General features: G+C 48.8%; 1 protein-coding gene and 1 non-coding gene across 2 annotated transcripts; one reads left to right on the top strand and one right to left on the bottom strand.

Annotated features, from left to right (window-relative positions):
- Positions 1-1,744: 1,744 nt before the first annotated feature.
- LOC105188338 (calpain-D) lies at positions 1,745-13,459 on the bottom strand. The gene is made up of 11 exons (XM_011149736.2): positions 12,485-13,459; positions 11,662-12,023; positions 10,114-11,480; positions 9,690-9,929; positions 9,183-9,575; positions 8,800-9,101; positions 8,521-8,557; positions 8,121-8,446; positions 7,692-8,034; positions 7,241-7,419; positions 1,745-7,166 (listed from the first exon to the last, which is right to left on the bottom strand). The coding sequence occupies exons 1-11, from the start codon at positions 12,898-12,900 to the stop codon at positions 6,986-6,988; spliced, it is 4,146 nt and encodes a 1,381-aa protein (XP_011148038.2). The 5' UTR covers positions 12,901-13,459; the 3' UTR covers positions 1,745-6,985.
- Positions 13,460-14,142: 683 nt separating this feature from the next.
- TRNAR-UCU (transfer RNA arginine (anticodon UCU)) lies at positions 14,143-14,215 on the top strand. The gene has a single exon. It is a non-coding gene; the product is annotated as a tRNA-Arg (tRNA).
- The last annotated feature ends 209 nt before the right edge of the window (positions 14,216-14,424 follow it).

Here is a 14,424-nt window from a genome sequence, read left to right as displayed (position 1 = left end):
GAAACATCCTCGAGCAGCGGGTTCCTGCGCGAACAATGGTTCTCGCTAATTGAGAACAAAGTGTATTTGGTATTTGTCGCTATAATCGCGCAGCGAAGGAATCAGGAATCAAAGGAACCATTTCTGTGGCAAGTGTCATTGCACCGTTAGCGATAAAAACTTTACATGTACGTCGCTATCACTAATTTTTCGGTTTCTGCAGCAAGAACAAGATACACTTGGCGCCGAAAAATAACTACAACCTCTGTGATTAATCATTCTTTCCCTCAGTGTCATTATTTTTAATTTGTAACAGGTACGGTGTGTCCTTTTGGTCAAGCTATCAGTGCAATGGGATCAGGCACGACTCCGGTCAAATTCTGCCGTTTTTAATGCAAAAACCAACGATGAGTAGAAGGATGTTAAAACCGAATTTTCACATAACCGAAAATATTCGCGACAAAGAATTTTCGGCCGTGTCGCCGAATTTCCGTCCGATTTCTATTCAGTCGCACGAACCGAGATCTTCCTTCTTCCGCGCACCGGACGAATGTTTTTGCGGCTCGCGCGTCGCCATCATCACTGCCGTCATCGTCGTCGTCGTCGTCGTCGTCGCCGTCGTCGTCGTCGTCGTCGTCGTCGTCGTCGTCGTCGTCATCATCGTCGTCGTCGTCGTCATGTGCGTCGATCGTCGGTATATCGCTAACTCTGCGCTATGCACGTATATATATATATATATATATATATTTATATATATATATATTTTTTATATTTATATATAATTATATGTAGAATGCATTATATACGAACTCGCCGCGCGGCTCGCAGCCGCGCGTGACGGAAACACCGAAGCACATGCAAAACAACTCAAATGTAACGCAACGGTGCACGACTCTTCTCGCCGACTTTCTCTCTCGCTCCCCCTCCCTCTCTCTTTTCTTCTCCCGCTCTTCTCCCTGCTCTCTCCCATAAATAGAATAAATTATTTCTCTCTATTTACAAATAGTACTTCCTCCAGGATGTTTGTGTTTACGTAGGCCTGTTCTCCCGCCGCGCGTTTAGCGTTAGTGCCGGTTACAGCCGGACAAGACACTTCTCTCGATCGCGTCGGGCTTGATTTTTGCCTCGACTGCTCGCTCATGCTCCTTGTCGCGCGGCAAAAGAGAGGGAGAGAAAGAGAGAGAGAGAGAGAGAGAGAGGGAGGGAGAGAGAGAGAGAGAGAGAAGCCTCTCTCTGGATGTTGCAAAGACCGCGGTTTCGTCGTCTGAGCCGCGATGCGCCTGTCTGTGTTTCATTCGTCCGCCGGACGAATCGGGCGTAATGTAACGCTAAACGCACGGTGAGCTATTGTTGTTTCTAAATGTACACCTCTCGTCCGCCCCTCGAGCTCGCGCGGATCTCTCGCGGCGACCGTTCGACAGAATCGGCGACGAACGAGCTCTCGCCTCCTTCGTATCAAAATATATGAAAATCGCGCAACCACGGCAACCAACGTCGCTCTCTCTTTCTCGTTCTCTCTGCTCCTCGAGGGTGACGAGGGGATTCCGGACGACAAATTGACGTGACGTGAAGAGTCGAAATCGCACGACATCCCTCCGGCCTCCCGTGTGTCTCCGACGATAATTATAGAGCAACGTCGATTGCGTCGCGATTCCGATGCGCTGATATTATTACATCGATTTGCTATGTGCGTGTAAGTCTGTATGTATGTGTATGTGTGTGTGTGTGTGTGTGTATACGCGGTACGTGTGTGGTCTCGCGTGTGTGTCTAGTAAAAATATGCGCGTGTATCAAGCCGCACCCGTTGATGAATGAACGTTCGTCGCCGTTCCGCCAAACATCCCGCCGGCGATCGTGTAACTTCCCTCCCAGGAGCGGAAACGCGAAAGTGTTTCACACATTTTCCTTGCTTGAAAACTCGCACGATCCTTACCCGGTAACCGCCCGGTAATGTTACGCAGTGATATCACATCGAAATATTATTGTAATTGCAATGCGATAATATAATTATATCATAATTCATTATATAATTACATTATAATTATAATTACACCAATATTGTATTATCATATGTCAATACAATCTCTCACTCAGCAATGCAAGCGTGCTGTAATGTCGCACGGCGTGACAGTCGCATTGTCGAGCGAGAAAGCACAACATTGACGTAATAATGCCGCACCGCCGGTCGTCGTTTCCCGGATAAAGTCGTGCGGTTCGCGCGCGAAACTTTTCGCTCTTCGCGTTTCCGTTCTCCGGAGAGAGCCGCAGAATCGTCAGCCGGAGCGCGCCGGTGAGTCCGCGATCTCCGCGAGCCGCCGAACGGGAACGTCTTGATGTCTTTTAGCCTCGGTGATTATGCAATATGTAAAATAGATTATTTGTTTGTTTACTCTTTGTGGAGAAACGCCTTATACGTTACATTATGACATGCGAATGTACCGGTCATCGTCGGGACTCGCCGTCCGTCTTTCCCTCCTTCACGCGGGCTACAACTCGCTACGACTCCGTCGTATGGCACTAGATTATTATTTAGCATTTCCGCCGCCGCTGCCGCCGCCGCCGCCGCCCTCGCGTAAAAATGCAAACTCGCGCTCGCGTGTTGTGCTGCGGTAGAAAAAATGAGAATCAATCCTCCAGCCCGCTCTGCGCCATTTCGCGTACGACAGCGCGATTTCTCTCGCTACCTGCCACTTCGGTACCTCGAGTGTGTTTAAGAATGTGCGCGTGTGATCTCATACAATGAGAGCTGTACGCTTCGAGGGTGGAAGAGACGAGACGAGGCGCTCCGTCTCTGAGCATTCTGATTCTTTTCCGCTCTTCCGCTTCAATTGACTCCCTCCGGCGTCTCATTGATGAACAAGTCGACTGTGATTCTCTTCGCACCCCGGGGCGGTACGTTCGCGAAGCGCACAACTCCGATGGTGAGTCCATGTGAGTCTTATATTTACGAAACTATTATCTTTTGTAAACGAAGGCCACTCAATACAGAACCTACTGCAAATATCAAGTAGAGTTACTCGTAAAGAATAAATTCCTTCAATGCCTCGGCGAATTAAACGACGTTACGCGTGCATGGTCGCGTTTGAACCCTTAGACTGAGCGAAACATTCCGCTCAGAGGCGCACGGAGGGAACAGATCGGTCAGCTTGACGAGGAGTTTCACTCGGAAGGGACAAAAGTTCCGCTCGTCGGGAACGCAAAATTCGGTTCGTGAGAATCCGATCCCGCCCGTCGCCTTCGATCAAAATGCGCTCGGTTCGCGTTAATTCAGCCGAATCTGTCCTCTCCGTGCAAGACGATCGCTGTGTGAGTCGCCGCGATGCAGCACTTTCGCGCGTTACTGCATTAACAATTGAGAATGCCTCAGGTGCTGTGCGCATTTTAACGCTTGAATCCCGAAATGTGAACGTTCAGCCGACCGGGGTGAGTGTGTGTGTGTGTGTGTGTGTGTGGGTGGATGTGTGGATGTATGCGAAACGTCGTTCGAGTCGCGAGCCATCGCGCGGGAATCCGAATCTCTCGTTCGTAGAACGTTCACTGAACTTTTGAGCGCATCACTGTGTTAAAAGTCTGATTATCTGGACGTATTTCCGTCAATACGCGCATTACGGATTGCTGAGAAAACGGACATTTCCCGGGACTATGTTCCTCGTTTTTATAATCCTTAAAACTAGTCACTAGCGCTTAGGCCCTGCTACGACAAATTCGGCCTGCTGTTTTGAGATCGACGAAGGGGGGGATGGGAATGAATGCCCCGCGTGCGCTGCGCATTCTCTCGCGCGCGGGAGACAATCTCACGGGTGGAAAATCGTAACTTGCGACATCGTGGGGAACGAAACAGAAAAGGAAAATGAGATTCCCGAATAATCCGCGCTCTCGGTGTGGTAGAAACTCAGGGCACGCGCAAATAATACATATCGCTGCGAATACATCAGTCTCTACCAATCGTTCAACTCGAGAAGAGCGAATGAGATTACAACACGTACAAATCCCGACGCTGGCGACTGTCTCGAAAGAAAGCTCACGCGATTACATGCGTATAGTCGGCTTGCAGAACGGTTTTTGCGCGCACACACATACACACACATACACACACACTTCCTTTCCCGATGAAGTCGGAAGCGCTTGTAAACGCAAGCGTATTTATTGCACTCCCGTCTACCAGATCGGAATGAAACAAAGGGCCAATATTTGCAGCAAGTGTGTCATCACCTCGATCTCGATCGTAACCGATCAACAAGCAAGCAACCCCCGAGCTCGCGAGTGGCTCGCAATCGTGACCATTTGATGATGCGCTCCTCACTTCATCGGGAGGGACGTGCGCGAACAGTTATGCAAACGAGCGCACAGAAACCCGGCACAACAGTCTCAACACTTACATTATTAGATAGTAGCACGATTTTCCATCGTATCGTTTTTACGATTGAAAACCACACTACGAGTCGAGACACGTACACTAGTGGTGTCGATCCCGAATGCCTGAGAGTGAAAGTACCAATGCCGGGACACGTACCTAACTCTCTGGACATTCTTGTTGTTTTGGCCTTTAATATTTAAACTTCGAACGACAGCACCAATGTACGCCGCGCCGGTCTGTGCGGCGCTCGGACGAGACGAGCGAATTTCTCCGCGTGAATCGTAAAATGAGAATTTTGTACTATTGAATGCAACAGCGTTTGCACACAACGCTCGCGGTCCGTCAACCAAGGAATTTCTTTCGGCAAATTTCTCTTCCGGTTTAAATCAAAGCATTTATCGGCTGATCACAGCATCGTATATTGTCGCATCACCACATTCAATGTATATAGAGAGCTTCAGACAATTTTCTTTTTGCTCCTTCTTTTTTTTTTTTTGGTTTGTTTGATTCGATGTAATCGCTACTGCCAGACACGCGACCGCACGCGCGAGATCGTCTCGACAATTGCCCGAAAACATGGAATATGGCAGTTTGACATTAGAGCCAAAACATCAGATCTTGCCGTCTCGGAACGGTGAATCAGACGCTCGTCGGTTTACGTGACACATGAAAGCATATTACGATACATACACACACATTCTCTCTCTTACTCTTTCTCTCTCTCTCTCTTTCTCTCTCTATCTCTCTCTCTCTCTCTCTCTCTCTCTGTCTCTCCCGCATACATCGAGCTTGACAGATTCGTCCGGGGACAACGACTGTTAAAATTCAGTGTGTTACGTAACTTGCACGTTCGATCCTCTCGATTAAAGTACCACCTGCGATCGGTAGCACGCGATCGCGCTTATATTTTAATATTACGTATTTCAAATATTTAAATATACTCTCGTCTCAACAAAATATTTGCATTTGGAGATTTGATTAAACGTTTACGCAACGTGTCGTTTTACTCGCCCACCACAGGTGTGCCCTGTGAAAGATCAACGATGTGCCGATGTCGTTCTTTTTTCTTTTTCTTCCTTTCTTTTTCCTTTTTTTTGCTCTTTTTTTCTTTTTGCCAAACGCAAGAGATTAGATTCGCGGACGCGTCTTCGTGATGTCTGTGCGAATAAACGGACATATCGCCCTGTCTGATAGTGCTGCTGCGATATCGGCTGGATGTACAAACGAGAGACACAAATACGTTAATGTAGCTTTCCTCCTCGAAGAGCACATGAACACAGAATTAAAGACGTCTAACCCGCTAACTGCCATGCTTGCGCATGTATTTCGCAACGTACCGACCAAAGGCAAACGAGAACGTAACGAGAATGAGAGTGCGCGAGGAATGTCGTCGACGATTCCGATTCTGCCCCCGACTAATCCAAGCGACTTTGTAACAGAAGCGAAAAGTAGGCTATATACATTGCATAGAATGGCAGTGAACGCGTCGAGATATTTTAAAACTTTCAAGAGAGATCTTTGGTTCTGTAGCCGCGCGCGCTACGTCCATTATTATATTTTTTTCTCCTTTTTTTCTTTAGCACAAGCTCTCCATCCAGTTGCGAGATGGGAACAACAAAGTCTAGATAAGTTAAACGTCCTATTATGCCACTACCGTCGATACATGAGAACCCTCGTGCATAAGGATCCAGCCTCTTTTTTCTTTTTCTTTGTGTTTTTCTTTTTAATTTTTTTTTTTTCGTCATTTATATCGTGCACATGTCAAACGGAGAACTAAGAACTCGAGTTCCCTCAAATGCGGGTTTCAAAATACGGCCTTACGTGTACAGCAATAAGAGATCGGCGTGTAAACGTCGGTTAAACTGGAAATGTCCCGATCCGTAATCGTACTATATACTCTAAGCAATTCCAAAAACAATGTGTACGGTGTTCACACACACATCCTTAGTGTCTCCTAAAATGGTTTCTCATTTTACATTATATTATTGTGTAATCTTTAGGTTTTGTCATTTCTTACGATGCTTAAACGTTAAGTTGAGAAAATAATTTTTTTGTTTATATAACAAGCAAAATGTTCAACTTGTTTCTTCATAAATATTCAATTTTCCATAAGTCTTCTTTACGGTTCAATGGTTCCAGCAGAAACACTTAATTTGCACGTTTCATCTTACTCTTTTCCCCCTTTCTCTCTCTCTCTCTCTCTCTCTCTCTTTTTTTTTGTTCTCAAGTTTGCTCATTCTGTCGTGTTAATACCCGCGCGCGCTCAAAGTGCGTGACGCACTGTCTACTCGAAAGAAGGTATCATTATCATTAGTCACTGGGGAGGGGGGGGGGGTCCAGAACCATTGTATATTAATTGTTACTTATTGTATTACGTCCAATGCTGAGCATGTTGCAACGCTAAGAGCATCCGTGGAATATTATCAGCTAGAAAGCACAAAGAGTATCTCCTAATGTCACCGGAACGTCTTACTGTACTCTGAAATCTTTCTAGCTTGCTTTGGTTTTCATCTCAGTCAATTTCTCAAACGTCGCGTGTACAAGAATCGTTTCTGGTTCAATACGATCGACATCACTTCCCTTGAGCGACGTGTCCAGAGCCTCGATCTGATTATCGCTACTACCCGTTCATTAACCACGTTCTTAGTTTCACGTTATCAAGCGAGGACTGTGCAAACCTTCCACCTGAGTATCGATTTGGGGACAATGCTGGGTATCAGGCGGTCCCCAGTCGTGCAGGTTTCCACTGTTAGCTAATCTGTGCGTGAGTCGATGTGCTATGGAGAAACCTCCGCTACCTTCCAACTGCGTTAGGACTATGATGACTTGTCTGGAAAGGAGAGAAACGGCACGAAATAAATTCGCGTGTCGGGTAAAACGACATGAGACTACGCTGTGATTTACCTGTGAAGGGGTGGAACACTATCGGCAGTTCTGAGTTGTCCTCTTGTGGACACGACATTATAGCTTTCATGGCAGTCGCATTTTACGTGAATCCATTTGTTCACGTGACGATTTTCGACCATTACCACTAAACCGGCCCACCCTTTAGTTAGATAATAAGCAGTCATGCCTTCTCTGCCCTGTAAAATATTTATGTGTCAACGTTTAAATCCGAGAGTGCAATCGCTTTGCAACCTCTGATAAAAATTATTCAAATTTTGTAGTTTTAATGGACGAGTAAAGTTAAAAGAAATAAACATTGTCGCCCTTTTGTAACATATTTTTTTTTTTTTTTTAGAAAACCTGTCGTTTTTAATTGCTCCGGTAAGAAGAAATAGATGGTTGCGTGTGTTAAGCATGTTATTACGCAGGACTGCTGATTTTCCTAAGATATGAGTTACAATCTGCTTACTTCGTGCCGTTGCCCTTTGGCCAATGTTAGACTGATGATAGCATCGGCCAGGACAAAAGCCGGCGGCGAGATCTGCTCGACCAAAAGCCTTTTCGAACTGTGTATGGCGAGAACGTATTCCGGATAGCTGGACGTATCTTCCATTCCGGTGTGCCAGTGATTGAAGGCCAGGCACACGACAATGTACAGATCCCTCTCCAGCATCTTGTGGCAACCAACGAAGCCGCGCACTTGCCGTTTACTGTGTTCCACTAGTCTACCGACTTCCGGGGCGGCCGGAGACCTCGTGCGAAAGACTACCACACACAAGTCCAGCTGAGAACGTTGCGACTTTTCCGAGTTTCTGCAAAGTGTATCGTACACTCGTCAGCGTTCGCGTCCTGCGATATGCGTGCTCGTGCGCGAGATGTTTTGACGATCGTCTCTCACCTTTGGCCCTCTTGGAACAGCGTGAATTCCGTTTCGGTAGGTTCTAATACTGTCAAAAGAACGCACGACAAGTGCCTGAGGGACGACAACGGAGGCAGAGTGCCGCGCAGTCTCACTTCGCTCCAGCCGACCCTCGTCTTACAGATGTCAATGCAATCGAAATACTTTAGAACGTCGTCAAAAGATATCCAAAAGACACCGTCCGAAGCACCATGCGGCATAAGCATCTCTCGTAATTGCGGGGTCCATATAGGACTATCGTCCGACCAGTCCCCTTTCCAACTGTAGTGACCCCAGGGATTGCGTAGTCGCAACAGCCGTATTCCCTGTGCAATGAATATCTTCCTCTGTAGCAGGGGAATCAAATGCCAACTTAGGTATCGTCTTTCACGAGCCTTACCTGTACATCGCGTACATCGAGGACAGAATACGCGTGTCTGGAAAGAAAGTTTCAATTATCGGTCAAAGGGACTAAAAAGCAGGATTAATATAAACAGAAAAACACATGCCAACAAATATTACTTGTTTAGAGTATTTCATAGGTTTATATAGCTGCAAATCTATCATAAGTTGTCAATAAGCATCAAATTTACTCGAAACGATATTTTTTTTCTACGCATACGTACACGACAGAAGAAAGAACAAAAAGAGGAAAAACAATTTAGTTGGCAATACATACCTCGGCCTCAGACCTTTGCGCTGATACTCCTCCTCGTCAACCTTCATATTACCACCTCCGCAGCTAGCACCCATTAGAAACATGGCCTGCCTCGAGGACAAAAGTTGTGCCCATATTAGGTCCCTGTCGAGTTCGTCTTCGCTTGGCAATGCTGAAGGTTGTAAAGGCACGCTCTCACACGGGGCACCAGTCAGTGTCGCTAGACCTTCTATAGCACGACCGGATACTAAGGCTTCGTAACAGCCGTGTATCTTAGCAACCGCTTTCTCGATCAGCGGCACCCAAAGCTGTTTCCGTTTTGCCTTCGACGTAAGATGCGACGACTCCATCAGTACCGTACAAGTGCAAAATACAACAAATCCGGACAATTCGCGGATACATACCTGAGAGTACACTAAGTGGCCTCTCTTATCACAGGGTAGTAGATCATCAACGAGCACCGTCGTCCATTTCCCATCCTTACATAGTCTGACTTGGTAAGCACCCTCGGGGCACGTCTCTCTCATAACCAGAACTCTCCTCACGAGCTCGTCGCTCTCGGCCAGAACAGCCAGAGCCGACAGCAACCAACAATTTCCTAAGACACCTTGCGAGATATCAGAAGGTAAGGGTGTCCTAAAGACAGCCCAAGGCAGTTTAGAATCGACACTTGAGTCCACGTTAATCTGATGCGGCCTTCTCCATTGGACGACGTGATTATCCTTCGTGTCCGCGGGATTATAATACAAGGATTTCGGAGCGGGCGGAAACGAATCGTCGACGAACGGCTCGTTTGTCTGTGAAATACACGTGCGAAGGGTGTTTAGTTCCTAGAGAGGGCAGGGGGTAAGATCTCCTAACGCGTATTCAGAGTCACGCTTCGGACAGTAGATTTAGATTTATAGCATTACCTCTTTGCAGTATCGCACGATGCGCTCCCACTTTTCGAGCGCTTCCCTCTCCTCCAGCTGCCTGAGGTTTTCCATCACCACGCTTTCTTGCCGCTGTATTCTAAGGGTACTAGTGCCCGACTCGATGAGTCTGGATATCCCCCTGTCTCCAGATACTTGGGACAACGACTTCGAGCTTTGGCACATTTCGCAGATGGCGTTCGTACTTTTGTTCTCGTACGTACAAAGTTTACATTGCCACTGGACATACGAGGGAAAAAATTCGTGTAAATACAGCGAAACCATGATGTCTTTTTTTCTCTTTCTCTCTCTCTCTCTCTCTCTCTCTCTCTCTCTCTCTCTCTCTCTCTCTTCGAGAACAGTTCAACGCGCTCGTACCAAATCGAGCCGTCTTCAAGAACCCCACGAGATCGTAGCTACTTACTTGAGCGTGTGAAGAGTCCCTGGTCCTCGAGTGCCTCTTGTCGCCCGCCGACGAGCCGTTTCTCCTCACGGAATTTCGATGTCTCGGAGTGACCGCTTTGGAATTCGCCGGGGTCGGGCAGAGCCTCGGGCTCGGGCTTCGTTGGCCCAGAGCTCGGTTGTCCTTCGGGACCTCGAGGAAGTCCGCTAGGGTCTTGCAAGCATTGCAGTTCTGTGCCGACAGAGGATTCCTCAGCGTGCACGACGGGCATACCCAGCTCTCGCCCTTCCGCAAAGTGGCGTCCTCCAGGTGCATGATACTCTTGAGCTTCGAGCCGCAGCAAGCCTCGCACGTCGTTCTCGACGCGGCGTTCAGCAGAGTACACTTTTTGCACGTCCATACCGGCGACGGCGGGTCAATCTGGTCGTCCAAGTCGGACTCTGCCGTGGCCAAAGTGGCTGACTTTGGCGGGATGTATCGGACACTATCTCCCGTCACCACGATTGGGGATTGTGCGTGCGTCGGATAGCTGCTGGTATCCTTCGTGACGGTAATCAGGCTGGGTTGCGTCAACGACGGTGGCGACCTGGACGAGCCGCAAATGTCGCAGCCACCCGACCATAGCGGATTGTACGCGTAAGAACACTTCCTGCAGGTCCACATTCGCTTGAGCGGGCTCACGCTCGGTACCTCGCCCACCGGACTGGTCGCCTCGCTGTGCGCCTTCGTCGGTATCAGGCCTAACTTACTGCTCTGTTTCTTTGGCAACGGCGGCGGTATATCGGGATCCGTGATCCCTATGTAGGAATACTTTGGTCTCGTGTTGAAGCCAATGGAATGTGGCGGCACCGCTGGCGGCTCTTCGTCGTTCAGACTCCTACGGTTGACAGTCTTCTTCTGCGTCACGCTCGCAACCGAGTCAACGTCGGAGAAAGATCTCCGATAAGACAAAGGCCCAGCGGACGATAACGCGCGTGGTACCCAAGCCGGCACACTAATAACCACTCCGCTGCAAGGTGCTGGACTTCTGGGAGCGTCGCATGCTTCGCATTGCTCCAAACCGGGCGCATTGTCCAGCGTGCAGTTATCGCAGCTCCACAGACCATCATCTTGACGCGCTTCCGGCACTACCAGGCTCGTGGGTCGCTGGACAGCGTGCTCCGATAGTTTTTGTACGACGGAGCCGTTCGATAAGGAACGACTGACTTTGGATTTTACTCGTTCATACATAGAGGGACTATGCCGCTTCGGAGAACGTTGAGAGGTATCGGTGTTATCCGCGAACGGAAGCGTCGTGGACTCCATCGCTCCAATCGACGGTAAAATCCAGTCTTTGTGGTCCACTCTCTCGCGTTCGTTCCGACTTATACTCGTCAACTGTGCCATGCCTGAAAAGTTTCGAGACGACTCAATGACTTGTGTATACATAATATAGACAGAAATATATATATAGATATATATATATATAAAATTTATCTTCCATCTATATAAGATATATAGACAGATATACAATTTATGTAAAATACAGCTTTCTTTAATCTCTAAATTGTTCTATTCGACGAAGCTTACCTGTATTACTAATTTTATCATCGTTACTAAAGCCGCTTGTGCCAGCACCTCCATCTAGGACATTGGCCAAAAGTCCCGAGGTGATTTTCAGGCGATTTTCCTTATGCAAATTAATCTTCTTGCTCTTGCGCGCACCGATCTGTCTTCTGTCGGTTTGCGCTATCGACGAACTAGCATCACAAGCAGCGCAAATCAATGAGCTACAGCTATTGTCCAACAGACATCGAATACAAGTCCATTGCGTGACTAAAGAGGGTAGAGATGTGGAGCGCTTCAACGGTTCTCTGTCGGACGAGGTCCCAGCCCATGAGCCGCGCTGCAAATTCTTCCTGACATCGGATGTAGACAGGTACTTCTCGAAACTGCAAGATCAAGGAGAGAATGTAGCTGGGCGATCTCAATCTGTGTTTACATCTGACATAGTATCCATCGTAGAATGTTAAGTTTATCATAGAACATGGAATTTACACTGGGCAAGCTTATATTCTCGTCAACTAAAAGGAGATTCCTCGTCCATACAAACATACTCAACGACAGTCATTAAACGTACACAACAAAACACACAGACTAAGTGTTGTATATTTCACCAAAAGTCCACTCCAAAGAGCGAAATATTCACATGAATCCAACAATAAAAGAATCAAGCACACATTCTACAACAAAACCGTCGACATAAGTGCTCAAACGTGACAACAACGGACATACGTCCGGAATCTCTCTCCGTTGCCCCAAAGTACACAAAACACACACGGCAAAAGGTCAAAGACTGAGAAGGGGGGAGCTGGGCAGATTGACAGAAAGGCCAGGAAATCGCGAGTCTCACCCGCGAACAGCGGCGCGTCGGGACTCGCTGCACTGGTCGGCGGCAGTAAACGACGTGGAGCACTCCGTGATCGGGTTGCGCGCCAATCTGTCCGTCCTCGGCGGCGGCGTCGGCGGTGTCGATTCCCCGGAGGATTCTGGCTCCTCTCCGTCGTCGCGCCTCTTCCTCGTCGGCTGCTGTCGCTCGTTGGCCCCCGCGAGCGCGACCGCTGCTCTAACGGCGGCCTCTTGCCGCGGCGCGCTACCTCCGCTACGCTCCGCGCTGCTGGTGGCCGCACGCTCGAGCCTGCCGTGGCTGGCCCTCTCGTCGCTCCTGAACCGCGTCAGCCCGCACCTGGCGCATCTCGCGCTCTCCGTCGGATTTATCAGAGCGCACTCCGAGCAATGCCACTGCAACACCGACGCGATCGAGCCCATTCTCCACGCGTAGTCATGGCTCCCCCGCTGCGCCGCGCTATATCACCACTGTCGCGGACACGGACACGGCAGCCACAGCGGTCACGGCGACGACGACGGCGACGACGACGGCGGCGGCGGCGGCGACGGCGGCGGCGTCGGTGGCAGGTGGCAACACGGAGCGGCAGCCACAGAGATGCGACGGCGACGGCGTCGGCGTCGGCAGCGGCAGCGGCTTCGACCTCGACTCACCTGTCTGCTGAGAACTGCCACACGCGAATCTCCTCTCTCCTGTCGCCCCGCCGCCGCACGTTGCACCGGGTAGGGACGCGCTGCGACTTGGCGACGACGCGGCCGCCGGCGGGCGGCGCTTAACGACGGCGAGCGGCGACGGTGCCGCGGTTTAGGCGTCCTTCACGTCGTCGTCGTCGCGAGGATGTCGCCGTCGTCGGTCGCGACGGGAGCCCGCCGTTCTTTGTCATATGTTCCGCGACGGCCATCTTTCCCGTCCGGTCCCTTCACCGCGCAGACTGCACTCTCGCTGACCGCGGGCTTCGCAGGTGCGGCGTGAGCGAGCTCGGCGCCATGGGCGAAACGTCCTGCGTATTTTGGACGGCTGTCATGTCGTTATTTTCTGCGGACGCAGAAGCGCGAAAAATTTCACGGAAGGTCCCCCATTTCCGAAAAGTTTACGTGGTTACTGAAGTCGTCGAGTACACGGGGAACTTATCATCTTTCGCGCTTCAGCTCTTAAAAAAATTGTCCTCGTCGATTAAAAATCGATGTTATTCGTTTTTTACTGCGTATTCTTTATCCGTTTTTGTGTCGTTCGGTATTCCTCGATTTTGAAAGTATGTCGAGGTCGTCATCCGATTTTTGTCCCTCCACGTGAAGAATCTAGAAATAATGGCAACAGAATCAATTAACCTTTGGGGAGATTAATTATGACGATCAGGGCCCGTATTCTCGAAAATTGTCGTATACGATATTTCATGAATGTCACTAGATATCACGATTTTTAGTTAAAGTTTAGGTATCCAATTAAATCGCCCCATTGATGAAATATCGTATACCATATTTTTCACAAATTTTCGAGAATTCAGCCCCAGATGCGATAATTTGTAACGGCTGCGTCTACCATGAAACTTCGAAACATGCGTTACTGGATGTTAATAATGCCGTGCACATTAGCGACATCTATCACAGAGGAACGAGAAATGCATAAAGCACATATTATGGTTTCTGACCAGCGTAGACCATCACGTCCCTGTGGCGCAGAGGATAGCGCGTTGGACTTCTAATCCAAAGGTCGTGGGTTCGATCCCCACCAGGGATGACAGAGGACGGCTTTAAGACATCTGTGTAAAAGCCGTTCGTACAATTTTTTTTATACGCGCCGTTCGTTCACATCGTTAAGTATCAATCGTCTCTAATCAACGGCGACAATATTTTGTCGTCTAACCCACTTCTCGTTCTTCCGTGTCATCGTCGTAAATTTCGTAACGCCTTTCACGCATATTGACCTCGTGATGAAATGGTAAATAT

The sequence above is a fragment of the Harpegnathos saltator genome, unplaced genomic scaffold, assembly GCF_003227715.2.
Source record: "Harpegnathos saltator strain DR-91 unplaced genomic scaffold, Hsal_v8.6 scaffold133, whole genome shotgun sequence".
In the NCBI taxonomy this organism is placed as follows: Eukaryota; Metazoa; Arthropoda; class Insecta; order Hymenoptera; family Formicidae; genus Harpegnathos; species Harpegnathos saltator.
Note: the sequence above shows the minus strand (reverse complement) of the source record. Positions and strands in the feature narration are given on the sequence as shown.

What these genes read in the sequence shown, in the direction of transcription:
- LOC105188338 (XM_011149736.2), bottom strand. Translation starts at nt 12,900, where the DNA reads ATGGGCTCGATCGCGTCGGTGTTGCAGTGGCATTGCTCGGAGTGCGCT. An exon ending in GCCACTTAGTGTACTCTCAG is followed by an intron (nt 9,102 to 9,182) that starts GTATGTATCCGC and finishes CTTACGTCGAAG; the next exon opens with GCAAAACGGAAACAGCTTTG. An exon ending in CTGTTCCAAGAGGGCCAAAG is followed by an intron (nt 8,035 to 8,120) that starts GTGAGAGACGAT and finishes TACACTTTGCAG; the next exon opens with AAACTCGGAAAAGTCGCAAC.